A 15,236-nucleotide genomic window follows, 5' to 3' on the forward strand; every position below is an offset into this window, starting at 1 on the left:
CCAGGACCCCAGGCATAAGCCCCTCGCCAGCCTCTCCACATGATTGGGACATCCCCTCCAAGATCTACCCCATTTCAGACAGGCAGCACCCTAACTATTTGCTGGAAATACACGTGGGCAGAGCCACCACCATCAGGGCACTGCTGAGGATGGTCGGAGCCTTCTGAGCAGGCAACAGGCAGGAGCCTGATCTATATGGCCGGGGCCGGGTCCAGAAACATTCTGTGTATCAAAGTGGCACCTGGTCACGCACAGGGGATTTTCTTAAAAGTGACTAATTTGCAAATTAGATCTTAAAGGAAACTGATATTGAAAAAGAAAGAAGAAAAATCATACTCATACCTAGGAATCTCCAAAGAAAGGGGACTGAAGGTCCTCTAGGCTGTGGTCCAATGTGGGTCACATTACACAATCCAAAAGAGATGAGAGACACACTGCTCATGTGACAACTTACTAGGCTTTCAACAACTGTATATAGTCAGAAGTGTTGCTTTTATTAAGCCAAATTTTATTTCCTATTACTTTACCACTGTTGATAAAAAAAGCCACACTCTGTAATATATTTTAAGAGATTTATTCTGAGCCAAATGTGAGGACCATGACCAGTGACACAGCCTCAGCAGGTCCTGCGAACATGTGCCCAAGGTAGTTGGGTTACAGCTTGGGTTTATACGTTTTAGTGGGACATAAGACATCAATCAATGCATTGGTTCAGTCTGGAAAGACACGACAATGCAAAGCAGATGCTTACAGGTCACAAGTAGATTCAAAGATTTTCTGATTGGCAATTGGTTAAAAGATGGTTTTCCCCTGGCGTTGGGCCACTCAGTGGCCCAGGTTCTCCTCCAATTGTCCCAGACAAACTCCACGTAGTTCTGCCGGTTGGTGGCCTGCAGGCGAGCTGGTGCCTGTGGGTGCATTCCTGTCACCTTTAGTTAAGAGTTATTATCTAAAAACCTGGACTCCCAGCATGGGCACAAAGTGAGACTCCATCTCTACAAAAAAATTAAAAAACTAGGCTGGGTATGGTGGCTCACGCCTGTAATCCCAGCACTTCAGGAGGCCGAGGTGGATTACTTGAGGCCCAGGAGTTCGAGACCAGCCCGGCCAATAGGGCAAAACCCTGTCTCTACTAAAAATTCAAAAATTAGCTGGGCATGGTGGTGTGCACCTGTTATCCCAGCTACTCAGGAGGCTGAAGTGGGAGAATTGCTTGAACCTGGAAGGCAGATGTTGCAGTGAGCCGAGATCACAACACTGCACTCCTGCCTGGGTGACAGAGCGAGACTCCATCTCAAATAAAAGAAAAAAAGAAAAAAAAGAAAACAAAACTAGCCAGACATGGTAATGCATGCCTGTGGTCCAGCTACATGGGAGGCTGAGGTGGGAGGATCACTTAAGCCCAGGAGTTGGAGGCTGGAATGAGCTGTGATCGCGCCACTGCACTCCAGCCCAAGTGACGGAGTAAGACCCTGTCTCAAAAAGTAAATAAATAAAAACATGAAATCAACTGAAAGGAGTGTCTGGGCTGGAGATAAGGGGAGGCCAAGGTTGTTATGGAGATTAGGTCTTATAGGTGGCCGCACTTAGAGATGACAGATGGCAAGTGTTTCCTATTCCAACCTTCAGGAGGAGGAGAGCATAATGAGGCATGTCTGACCCCCTCCTTCTTTTCATGGTCTGAACTAGTTTTTCAGGATTACTTTGGAATCCCCTTGGCCAAGATGGGATCCATTCAGTCGGTTGGGGTGCTTAGGATTTTACTTTTGGTTTATACAACGAAAGGACCTAGTTTAGCTTTCTAAAGAAAAAGGTCTCAAGTGACAGCCATCAGTTATTTTAGGCAGTCTTGGTCAGCTTTCTTCTCCAGGCAAAACACTTTTGATTCCCTCTCACAGGTCCTGGTTTTAGTCCTCTCAATTTCCTGTGACCCCCTCATTTCCTCAGTGTTCCCCTCAAAGGCCTGCAATGCTCCTGTGCCTCCTGAAGGAGCAGGGCAGGCCACCAGCTCTGATCACAGTGCCGTGAGGTGACCTGCCAAGCACACAATGACATGTGTGCACACACTTTAAAAATCTCTATCCAGCCACTGCGGAAAACAGTATGGAGGCTCCTCAAAAAAATAATGAGGAACCGTTTTGGAAGTGCTGGAAAGGGAAGGGCGTGGTCCCTTTAAATGATATGGAAGAGGGGAAGGGAAATGCTGGGTAGAGGAGGGTGTGGTCCCTGGCTAGGGCTCCACCCTTACGGAGGGACAGATGGAGGAAGGTGAGGACAGGCATTTTTGTTTTCCTGCCCAAATGCACTTCCCAAGACCACCCTGGCCTGCCACACCCCCATCCTGTGCCTATAAACACCCTGAGACCCTAGCAGGCAGACACACAGGTGGCCAGACCTCAAGAGGAGCACATCAGCAGAGGGACACAAGGGTGGCTGGATGTCGAGAGGAATGCACACAGGCACCAGCACGGCTGTAGGCCACCAACTGGCAGAATGATGCAGAGTTTGGCTGGGGCAGCTGGAGGAGAGCCCAGGCCACTGAGTGGCCCAACTCCAGGGGAAAACCATCTCCCTTCGGGCTTCCCCATCTGCTGAGAGCTACTTCCACTCAATAAAACCTTGCACTTATTTTCCAAGCCCACGTGCAATCTGATTCTTCTGGTACACCAAGGCAAGAACCCCAGGATACAGAAAGCCCCCTGTCCTTGCAACAGGGTAGAGGGTCTAATTGAGCTGGTTAACACAAGCCACCTACAGATGGCTAAACTAAAAGAGCACATGGTAGCACACACCCATTGGGGCTCCAGAAGCAGTAAACATCCCCCCAGACGCTGTCGTGGGGTCGGAGACCCACAGCCTGCCTGTCTGTATGCTCCCCTAGAGGTTTGGGCAGCAAGGCACTGAAGCCAGCCCTGGCTTCAGTGGCTGGCTTCAGTGCCCTGTCGAATGCCCTGAGGGGGACAAGGGAACCTTTCCTATTTCAGAACCAGCACGATTTTGCAATCCTGCTTGTGGGTTTACACCTGTTCCATGGTGAGCAGGCCTATGTAAAACTGCCTCCAACGTGAGGAAGCTGAGAGGCTGCAGAAAGAGGATGACAGACCCCGCTTCTCAGAAGGAAGCATCTAACAGCGACTTATGGGCAGGAAGGTAGGTCTGTGTCTTAGGCAGCGGTGAGATGAGGCAGTGGATCCCATGCCATGGCCCCCATGCCCAGGGCTTCTGCACCACAGGGGACATATGTGTAGGACAGACCCCGCAGGAAAAGATAAGAATGCCCCGTGAACCTGCCCAAGGGCAGAGTATGTGGTTAAGTACCTGCCCTTACACAAGGAACAATAAGTGAGGTAGAAATCTTAGAGGCATCCCCGGAAATGGGGTTAATCAGATGTTAACAAGGCCAATCAGTATCCAAGATGGAGTTGCTTTAGCCTCCACAATAGCCAAAGGAAGTAAAACCAGTATCTCAAAGCCAACACCGGCACTCCCATGTTCACTGCGGCATGCTTCACTATAGCCAAGGCATGGAAACCACGTGTCCATCCACAGACGAATGGATTGAGAAAATGGAACAGTACTGACTCCAAGTTAGAGAAAAGCTTGTTTACTTGAACACAATTATTGCTTTGCTTGAGTCTGTAGATTATTAAAAATGCCTTGGGAAAACAGGACCTTCAACAGAAATAAAAGAAAATACACCAACCAACAACTCTGGGAACCAACAACTCACGCTGGGATTCAACAGCTCTGAGAACCAACAGCTGTGGGAATGGGCTGACCAGCCTGATAAGAATAGGCTGATGGTGCCTGCAGAAGGCCACAAGGCATTGACCAAGAAAGCAAGGATTAACTGCCCATCTGAGACTCTGCAGGTTTCACAAGGGTGCTTTAATTATCTCCCCTAATTTCCCTTAAAAACCCCTGATATGGAGTCACAACTCCAGGGGAGGTGATCTTTGAAAACAAGTCTACCACCCAGAGGTTGCTGGCTTCCTTAATAAAGCTAACTTTCCTTTCACCAAAGCTCATCTCTTGGATTTTGGCTTTCAAGCAATGAGTGGCTGAGACCTGAGTTCGGGTACAAAAATATACTGTCTATATGCCATGGAATTTTATTCAGCCACAAAAAAGAAGGAAATCCTGCCATTTCACCAAGATGGACAGACCTGGAACACATTATGCTGAGTGAAAGGCACCAGACAGAGAGAAAAACCCTGCATGATGCATGTGGGACCTAAAGAAGCCAAACTCACAGAAACAGAGAGAAAGGCAGGTGTGGGGCGGGTGGGGAAGCGGGGAGAGAGTGGCCAAGGGCACCAGCTTCGGTTACGGGGTGAATGAGCTCTGGGCAGTAATGACATGGTAGCTGCAGCTCTCCATACTAAGTACACTTGAAATCTGCCAAGAACACAGATCTTAGGTGTTCTTAACATTCTCAAGGAAAAAAAGAAAAAGGGAACAAAATGACAGGCATGTGAGGTGAGAGACGTGTTCGTGGGTATGACTGTGGTGGTGACTTCACAGTGGGTACACACATCACATCACCAAGCCACATGCCTGAAATATACACAGGTTTTCTCAGCAATACCTCAATAAAGCTGCAAAAAATAATTATACTTAAAAACAAAGTCTTGGCCGGGTGTGGTGGCTCATGCCTGTAATCCCAGCACTTTGGGAGGCCGAGGCGGGTGGATCACGAGGTCAGGAGATCGAGACCATCCTGGCTAACACGGTGAATCCCCATCTCTACTAAAAAATACAACAAAATTAGCCGGGCGCGGTAGCGGGCACCTGAGGCAGGAGAATGGCAGGAACCCGGGAGGCGGAGTTTGCAGTGAGCAGAGATTGCGCCACTGCACTCCAGCCTGGGAGACAGAGTGAGACTCCGTCTCAAAAAAAAAAAACAAAAAAAACCCAAGTCTTTATGTAATTGGCCCCATTCCTTCGCATTGTTTTTCTGACCTGCTTTTCAAAATCCTGTGTCAGATTTGTCTTTTTCTTGTGTCTGTTCTGTTTCTTGCATGTCCTGGAGGCTGGGAGCCCTGCCTGTGGGCCTGGGGAAGGCACCAAGGCTGCCTGCACCTGAAGGGACCGGCGTGGGCAAAGGCCAGGTGGTCTCCGACACTGCGACCTGCAGTCCTGCCAGGCTGATGACCTCAATCCTCCTGCCTGGCGAGAAAGAGCTCTGAGCACCAGCACTAAGAAGGAACTGGACACGAACGCAGGCAGGCACAGGGCCTCACTCTGATATGCTCCTTGGCACACAAGAATGGGGGTGCCGAGGATCAGCTGAGAGCGCGCCTGGCCGGTGGTGGGGCCTGCGGTGGCCAGGACAGGTAGTGGGACAGGTGGTGGGGTTGGCACAGGGTGGCAGGCTACTTCTGGGAGACAGCTGCTGAGCAGGAGAGAGACGTGGCGATGCAGGCCGACGCAAGTGAACATAGGACGGCCTGTCCCACGAGAGTGGGCGACATGGGGCGGGCTCTTCTTCACCACACAATCAAGACCACAGTGTTCAGGGAGCACTAAAGGGGCCCAGGGGCTTGGTCAGATGCCGGCACTGTGGGTGGAACTCTTGTTTCTCTGGCTCGGCCAGTCTTTGGGTCACCCACTACATTTCCAGAAGAAGGGACAGGCCCATCGCTTGGTGCCCGGCTCATTTCCCAGCAGGAGTCAATAGCAAACATGGGGGCTCTGGGTCCATGCTGTGGATAATCGTGTGCCTTGGCAGCCTCCTCCCAATCTCCCTCTACACAGTCTCTGGGGGCACACAACGCTGGCACTGATGCCATGTGGCCATGCAGAAACTCAGCTGGGCACAGAAAAAGATGCTCCTTCTCCATGGCATTTGTTTTGTCTGTGACTGGGAGGAGGACGACACCCCAGGAAGCAGGGAAAGCCACACTGTGCACCCACAGCCTCCCCTCCAGGACCGCAGCACCCTCGCCTATGGCCAGGGCTCAGTCCTCTGCGAATATCCCCAGGCCTCCCCCTGCAGACACTCTCAGAGTCCAGCCCAGGGACACCCCTCAGCAGCGAGCCAGGGCAGGGAGAAGCCAGGACGGAGGCACCGTGGGGAGGGCTCCAGAACCCCACAGGCCAGAGGGCAGAGGGCCAGTCCCAGCTCGCCAGGGCATGTGCCTCCCAGGAGGCTGTGATGGTCACATTAGTGTCCACATAGCAGGGCCACGAGGCCCAGTCGTCAAGCACTACTCTGCACATGTCTGTGATGGTGTGTGTCCATGAGATTAAATAGAAATTGGCGGACTCCCAGGAAAGCAGCTGGGCCTGTAATGCGGGCAGGCCCCGTGCAACCTGCTGAAGGCCTTAAAAGAACAAGAACTGATCCGAGCAACAGAGTCATGGCCTTAGGCCTGCAACTGTCCCTGGGGCTCCAGCTGCTGGCCCCCTGCAGACTCTGACCAGGGCAGAACACACACCTGCCATCTACACAGAGGAGCTGGGATTGTCGGGGGCTCTGTCATCTTCCGGCTCCAGCCTTGTGCCAGCAAAGCTTTGACAGAAAGGATCTCTTCTTAGTCAAGTACAAGATGTGACCTCAGTCCAACTAACCTGCATGCAATACTGATGCACCAATATGACCCCAGCTTAGGGCTGAGGGACAGTGGCCAACGCCAAGGCGGGATTCCAGGGACACAGAGGTTCTCCCCGCTGCAGCTGTGGGTGCTGGGAGGAAGTTCTCACTTTCCTCCGAATAATCACAAAACGAGAAACAACACGCTTCAAAATGACTTTTCAAGAAATAATAAAAGTAATTGGAAGCATGTAAAAACCTGAGCTATGTGTACTGAAACACACACACACAGATGACACACACAAATACACACACAAACAGAAACACACAGACACACATACACATACAGATGACACATAGACACACACACACACACACACACACACACATGCTCTCAAGGACATGTCCTTAAAAAAGGGGCAGAGAGCAACAGAAAAGGACGGCAAACTCAACACACACTTCTCCAAAGACAAAGGAAACAGACAAACACAGTGGCAGCGTGACACTGAAAAGTGGGCAGACTGGCAAATCCAGGAAGGTGGATAGTATGCCAGCAGCGGCATGCTGCGAGACCATGCAATTAGGATGCCAGAGCCCTATGGGGTGATGAGGAGGGAGTACCAGCACCCTCCCAGCAGCGGCAGGAAGAATCAGCAACATACAGGCACAAGTCCATGTGACATTGCACTGGGAGATCCTCGGCTCCCAGATGGACCCACCCAAGTGGGCACCCCCTGAGCCAGAAAGCAGCCCCCGCAAGGCTCACGCTCCAGACGGGACCCCAGGATGAGGAACTGAGGGTCCCAGTAAAGGGCCCATGGCTGATACCTCAGCCCCACACAAACCATCTTAGGAAAAACGACCGCGAAAAAAAAGGCAATAAACAAGCACCTTGAAAACCCAGAAACCATAAGCAAAACAAAACTATTAATAATATCCAAACAGAGAAGATGCTCAGGCCATGACGCAAGACCCGAAGGTTTTTCCAGGAAACTGGAGGAACACAAAAGAGTTCTAAGAAATTACAAGTACAAATGATAAATGGTAGGAAGATAAAAACCAGAAACATACACTAGAATAGCAACACTAAAAGAAAGCCAAATAAGAAAGGAGTACCCAAACAGAAGACAGCAGGACTCAGAAAGCAAAAATGGGACTTGAAAAAAGAAAAGCATTCTTAAACAAACTGAAGAAATTTTCTGGACATACACTAGGATTTTCATACTAAGAAACATAACAGAAGAACATAGCTTATGAACAAACGGCAGATGCTGACAGGAGACACCTCACTCACAGAGACTGTCACCAAGATAGACCTCACTCCACCCTCTGTGACCTCAGAGGCCAGGGCCCATCCCCATTACCACATAAGAGCCACAGATGCTGACAGGAGACACCTCACTAACAGAGGCCGTCATCAAGACAGACCTCACTCCACCCTCTGTGACCTCAGAGGCCAGGGCCTGTCCCCATCACCACATAGGAGCCAGAAACAGAGGAGTGTGTACAGGAGGTCACAGCACAGTCTCTGCTTGCTGGGTGTGGACTCAGCATGGTACAGTGGACGGCAGTGGTGCCAGGCACCCAGTGAGCCAGCACTCACTCAGATCTCACTGTGTGTTTCCAGCAGAGTGCACAGTGTATTCACAGCCTCACTTTCCAAGTGCTGGATCTTACTGTGAGTACCCACTAAGCGTGTACAGCAGGTGCACAGCCATGATCTCAGAATGCTGGATGTGTGCAAATATGGTGCAGTGGCCTAGAACAGTGCCTGTGAGCCTCCACACATGTGCATCTTACTCTGTGTGTGCCTTGCAAAGTGTACACAGCAAGCCCACCTGTCCGCCACCTCCAGGTCTGACTCCATCTTGTCCAAGCCTCTCATGACGCTGTCCAGCTGCTGGCCCTGGTGGTGCAGGACCCTTGCTGTGTCCTCCAGGCGTTTCTGGGATCCAGCCATGAGTCCCGTCAGCTCCTCGCCCCGGGTCCTTGGGACAGACGTGTCTGCCATGGCTCCAGGCTGAGACAGCAGCAGCTCCCTCCAGAAATGCTCGATGATGCTGAAGACCACATTTCGACTTGGCCGCAGGGAGCTGAACCAGTGCTTGGCATGGCCCTTCTCCAGGATAGTGATGGAGCTGAAGATAAAATGTGAAGACTCCTTCTTGATCTCAACTATGCTGGAGAGGGGGAAGCTGACCAGAATCTCTCCAGTGCTGTCAGTCATGAACCTGAGCGACAGCGACGTTAAGGACAGTTGTCCAGTAACCCATCGCCTCTTGGGCTCCAGGTAGTAGGTGCACGGCCAGGTGTGGATGCAAACGTCCCTGCTCATCTGTTCCTGGGTCTGTGTGCACCAAGGTCCAGGCCTCTTCTGCCTCTGAAGGAGAAGAGACAGTAATGCTGTGCCGTCACCCATGGACTGGAGACACAAGCAACCCCACAAGGATGCTGCCTCCCCTGCGGCTCTGGGTTCACACAGGCTGCAGCACATGGCTGACTCTCTATCCACCTGTGGCTGCATGACAAAGCCCATGTACCCTCTCAGCAGGTGAAGGAGGAGCAGCCAGAGCAGGAGGGCTGGTTTGGAACCAGGACCCCTGAGTCCCAGACTCATGCCCATCTCCCAGGCAGAGGGTTCACACTGTCATCCCCCTCACCACAATCTGTGCCCCTGCACCCAGCAAAGCCACCCTGCTTGGATCAGTGTCCACTCCTGGACGAGACTTGAGGAGGACATCACTGGAGACTTTGCCAGGGCCCTGGGCCTCGGACCTCAGTCCCAGGATGTACTCTCAGACCGTTCCAAGGAGCGCTGTCTTTTGGCCATGATGTTCCCTCTAGATGCACATTCTCCTTTGGAAACTTCCATTCATCAACTTCATTGCATAGAGAAAACAATCCTGCAGACAAGCATTTTCCCTTCTCATAACCCCACCTAACCTTATAGCATTCTACAGAACTGAGTAGTAACACGTACGCGTACTAACTTATTGTGTGTATGTAGTTTTACATAGCTGCAAGCAATGAAGGTGTCCTATCATGTTTTCACATCTACATTTATCAGTACAGTTTGGAAAGTCTCGGATGACAGATTTGAACTAACCCTCATGGAACATGCAGCCCAACTCTCTCATCATACAGATAATGTAAGGTTAAGAAAACACGAGGGCCTTGTGCGAGATCCAGGCACGAGTGCAGGACTCTGCCAGGGCCAGAGCCAGGCCGGGGATGCCTCGCCAAGGTTCTGACAGCAGAGAAAGGTCCAAGGGTAGGGTGGCATTTCTCCCACTTTTCTCACAGAATTTCACTGTAACGTGACTTTACTTATACAAACAGGACAGCCAGCCAGTGTAATCCCCCCAGACATCAAAAAGTGTGGGCTTTCCATGGCACAGCTAGAGGCTGTGGGGTTCTCCTCATTCTGGCAGCACATTCATGAGTCCCACTGTGTGCTAAATTATCTGCTGGGTACCACCTATCCTGATCCAGTCCCTGGTTCCTGCAGCTCATGCAGTTACACTCTTAAGAGCCAGGTCTTTCATGTAACTGCTGCACTAGACACCATGTCCCCAACACAAGGCTAGACGAGACACACTGAAAAGCCACACCTGCATTTGAAGAGCTTGCATCAAATGGGACCTTAATTGTATGAGGACACAGCCATCTGAGAACACACAATATGTCGTCACACACAGACCACAGGGTGTGCAACCACTGCAGGGAAGGAGGTGTGGCTGGACTGTGGGGGCTGCCTGGCTAGTCTCCCCAGTCCACAGAATGCCCATGTGGCCACAGACAGAGCCCCCACCCACCTTCTCCCACACCCGCCCTCCTTCTGGGGCATGGCACTCAGCACAGGGAGGGTGCCACCTGCTCATCTGGCTGGAAGTCGTGAGAGGGGAAGGACCCCATTTCATTAATTACCCTCCTTGGCAACAACCTGTTACTGAGTGAATGGGATGGATGTTTGGGGCTTTCAGATGTCTGTGCAGCTGGGCCCCTGGGGCATGGCTGAGGTGGCAGCCTTGACTGAATGCCCTGTGACTGGACAGATTTGGTCCCAGCCAGGCTAATCAATGAGAAATCCCGCTGGAAGCCTAGACAGAATGAGACTGGGTGGATGTGGATGGGATGCACCTCTCCTCACATCCCTGAGTGTCCGTGGCAGCTTCGGCCCAGACTGTTTTCCAGAATGCCTGCGTGGTGAGCAGCCTGGGGCTGTGACTGGTTTCTCCCTCTTGGCCAGAGAGAGGATGTGAGCCGGGTACTAAGGATGCCGTCTTCTCTGGGGGCAGAGGTAAGCAGGCTTGTCTTGCCGACATGCCCATTACAGCATGGGGAATTTCCTGAACCCGGGACTCTCCAGCTGTGACACAGATCCACCATGTGTGTAGCATCCACCTGGGACCCAGGCAGACAGGAAGCCCGCTGTGCCGAGACGGCTGAGACCATCAAGGCTGGGGCCTCCTACAGGAAGGTGGAAGCCGTCTCAGACCCATGTAGCCCCTGGGTGATGTGTATGACATCTGCAAGGCCATTCTACTCTGGGGTGTGGGTCCTTCACACCAGACTGCTCTCTGATGCCACTAAATATTTAGGCAGCAAATGCCACACACCCACTCTCAGCTCACAACACCCTAAGATGTTTCTATTCGGGGACATCAAGACTTTCTACAAATTTTATTTCGTTTAGAAAGTAAGCACATGAAAAGTTCAACATTAAGAGGTCAGGAAGATTGCTGCACCTGGGGAGAGGGGAAGGCCCTGCAGGGGCCTCTGTGGGGCTGCTTCTGTCCACCCCTTGCCCTGGGTGCACTTGTGATTTTGCATGCTCTGTTTTGATTTGTTGGTATTTCTGTATGTAATGGTTCAATTAAAGGCTTACTGGATGTTTATAACAAACAATAGAAAATCACATTAAAATTAATAAACGCATGCATGACAGGTGTACCAGAACTAAATTTCAGCTGGGTGCTACAATTCCAAGAGCATTTGAAACCACTGCCTCAGGCAAAAGCCCAGGGAGAAGAGCACAGCCACACAGGCCACACAGATCCTGGCACGCTTCCTCTCACCGACAACACAGGTGCAGAGTCAGGGCAACCAGCTCCACCCGAGGCTGTGGGCTCAGGCAAGTGAGCGAGCCCCTCCCTCCTGCCCCTATCCCTGAGTGGGGCTGACAGTTGTGTGGCCCCACAGCCTCATGAGGTCAGCAGGGCACTCCCAGGTGCTTGGCATAGCACAGCCACTCCCCGAGGCAGGACTATCCCTGTGAGCACCCAGGAGCACCCACAAGCACTAGCTTGACCTGGCCGGCAGGAGTGCCTAGAGCCTGCCGTTTTCTTGAATCCACCTGTTTCATGACTGCCAGGGCGTTGCCACACCCAGGATCTGCCACTGGTCTCTCTGTTTTTAGTATCTGAACAGAGCTGGCCATAGACAACAACTAACCACAAAAGCTCACACACAGAAGGATGAGGAGGAAGGAGAGGAGAGAGAGGGAGGGAGAAGGGGAAGAGAGGAGGGGGAGGAAACTTCACTTGCAATGTGCTCAATATATACAAAAGTAAGGGGCCACATTAAAGCGAAATGACCCGACTCCTTCACAGCACAATGAATTTAACTTCTATGCTGATGTGGCTCAAGTATTCCACAAATACCTCCCAGTATTCCTCTTAAATCACCATAGAAAGGTCAGGACTGCATTTCCCAGACATGCATACATGCCAATCAACTGTTGGTGTCCACTCTGTAGATCAGTCCAGATCGCCAGCTCTCATTGCTCATGTGAACTGATCACTAATCACCAGTACAGCCAGCCTGCCACATCCTTGGGCTCCATATCCGTGTATTCAACAACCCATAGGTCAAAAAATGCTAAAAAAAAAAAAAAACAAAGCTGTCCCTGCACTGAACATACACAGACTGTTTTTCCTATCTTTATTCCCTAAGCAACACAGCACCAACTACCCCCACAGCACGCCACCGTGGCAGGCTTGTAAGTGACAGAGATGACATAAGGCTGATGGCAGGATGCACAGAGAGGACACGTGATACCACGCCACTTCACACCAGGGAACTGGGCATCTGCAGGAGGTCCTGGGACCAAACCACAGGTACTGAGGGTCGGCTGTACCTGAGATTAGGAGAAGCCGAAAAGGAAGCTGCTATATTAAGTAAGAGAATTCTATCATCAACACACAATAAGATACGAGACTTAGAAATAATAAAAATGTCAGGGTTCGAGGGATGCTGTAGACAGCTTATTGTGGTGAAAGCCCAAGGAACCCAGGGTACCTTGGCTGACCCCGTCTCCCAACTCCAAGAAAGCAGCTCTTAGGGTATGGGTATCTAAGGAGACACAGGACACAGTCCAGGCACCAAGGGAGGTCCAGGGGAGCAGACAGATAGTGACATTCAAAGACCAGCAATGATGACATGGCCTGTGACTGCCACTGAGCAGTGAAGGGAGCAGGTGTCAGAGAACCTTCTGGAAGAGCCTGCAAGGCCTGGGACTGCCGGGAAGGCGAGCCTTCTGTAGTCTCAAATACGCAATGCAGGGGCAGCAAGGAGCCAAGGCCAGCAGTGACTACAGCACCCAGTCACAGAGGAGAGCCGGGGCTCAGGGAGGCTGGAGCCCACGGGAGGCCTTGTGAGAACCTGTCTCAGCCAGACTGCAGGGAACCCCAACATCAACAAACACAAAGCACCTTGCACTCTCTCTGCCCAGGAAGGCTCTGGGAGATTTAAGGCTGGCCTCCTCTTCTGGGGAGGGCCTGACAGGTGGGCTTGCAGCACACACCAAGGCCAAGCAGATCCATGGGTGGGCCAGAGCTGCCCTTCCTAGGCAACACCATCTCTCACCACCAGAAGGAGGCCAGAGGAAGCCCTAGGCAGCAGGTATCTCACTGCACCTTCCTCTGCAACTGGGGAATACTCACCTGAGTACCCCACATGGCCCCTCAGGAGACACAGAAGAGGGCGCCAAGACCTTCAGTACCATGGTCAACCTAGCTACATCCCCAGCACCCCCAGGGTCACAGCAAGGGCCCAGTGGGCCATACACAGGACCCGCCCCCTCCAGGGCTACCCACTCCCCACCAGGGCCATGGCGAGGGTCCGGCAGGCCACACACAGGACCCATGACGCTGTTCTGCCACAGCAGCTGCAAGGCCACCCAGCAGGCTCTGGACTATGGGGACACAAAGATGTCTGCTTCTCAGAATTAGGAGGAGGATAAACTACACCAACTCAGTCATGCTCCTCAAAGTCAGGCAAGCCAGTACCCACAGGAGGGGCCGTGGCCCTCCCTGCTCAGCCCTGGAGTTGCTGTGCCCATGCTCCTGGCTGAAGAGGCTGCCCAGACCTCAGCCATACCTGGCCTTTGAGGGGAGGGACCATGCCTCACCACCACCACCTCTATACAGAGAGCTAGACACAGTGTGGACAGTGAACGTGTGCTAACCATTGCTAAGCAGGCATGGTTGGGAGGTATTCCAGGAGTGCGGAGGGAAATTATGCACAACCTCCCCGGAGAAGTCCTGTTACTGGTGTTGCAGCACAGTTTACAGCTCTGGAAACATCACCTCACCTTCTGGACCTTTTTACCCACCATTAAAATAACTAAAAGACCTAAGGTCACCAGCTCTAAAATGTTTCAAATTCAAAAAGAAAGCTGGGTGTGCTGGTGTGCACCTGTGGTCCCAGCTACTCAGGAGGCTGAGGTAGGAGGATCACTTGAGCCTGGGAGGTCCAGGCTGCAGTGAGTCGTGATTGTACCACTGCACTCCAGCCTGGGCAACAGAGTGAAATTCCATCTCTTTAAAAAAAGAAAAAAAAGAAAGAAGGGAAAAAAGACCAAAAAATTAGGACATGAACAACCAAGCCTCTTCTCGTTATCACATTTTAAACAATAAATATAAGGAAAGTATTCAAGTTTGACAACAACCCAGGAAGAAGCCAGAAGAGAAACTTGTAGCCACGCTTTTCCAACTGCAGGTTTCCAGGGCTTCTTTCCCAGAAAACCTTAGTCAACGGAGATGCGGTGCAAGGACGGAAGCGAGGACACCCCATGGAACATCAGAAGCAGCCCAAGTTTGGACACAGCCCCCACGCCGGCCAGCCATTCCCCTACCCGACGACACACCTGGCCCCACACAGGGGCCACAGGAGAACGTGGTCCCTTTTCACCTCCAAGGCCAGACCCTCCTCCCGGGGCCCTGATCCCACTCTCTCTCTCTCAGCCCCGAGACCTCTCTGGCCCTCTCATGCCAGGCACTGCACTCTCCGTGAAGGACCACGCACGGTCTCTGTCACAACTACACAGCTCTGCTGGGGTGGAATGAAAGTGGCCACACACAAGACACCAACATAGGGTGTGCTGCCCCACGGGACCTCACTTACAAAAATGTGGTAGCTGGACCTGGCCCATGAGCCGAGGGGCCTTGCTGAGAGTCACTGCACCCTGGCTCCCTGGCCACTACACTCTCCAGGTCTCCAGCCCCACTTCCATGAACGTCTGCGTCCACTCTCCTTGGCCATAGCCTCCTCATGCACCTGACTACACAGGGCACAACCTCTCCTCCTTGCACCCTCTTTTTCCAGCTGAGACAACACAGGCCAGAAACTCAACATCACCCCCAAGCCGCTGCCTCCCAAATACCCACTCCAGCCAGACTCCCTCACGCTTCAAACTTGG

General features: G+C 52.0%; 1 protein-coding gene across 7 annotated transcripts in view; it reads right to left on the reverse strand.

Moving 5' to 3' along the window:
• SNAP47 (synaptosome associated protein 47) overlaps nt 1–15,236 on the reverse strand; it is a 52,635-nt gene that overhangs the window by 24,553 nt on the left and 12,846 nt on the right. For all 7 annotated transcript variants that reach the window (XR_010140326.1, XR_008509404.2, XM_024248246.3 and 4 more), the window contains exon 2: nt 8,374–8,915. Coding sequence is in view for 5 of the 7 variants with exons in the window: in XM_024248242.2 (XP_024104010.2) it covers nt 8,374–8,915 (542 nt within the window). In the remaining 2 variants the exon portion in view is untranslated. The remainder of the gene's footprint in view (nt 1–8,373; nt 8,916–15,236) is intronic.

Source organism: Pongo abelii, chromosome 1 (assembly GCF_028885655.2).
Source record: "Pongo abelii isolate AG06213 chromosome 1, NHGRI_mPonAbe1-v2.0_pri, whole genome shotgun sequence".
Lineage (NCBI taxonomy): Eukaryota > Metazoa > Chordata > Mammalia > Primates > Hominidae > Pongo > Pongo abelii.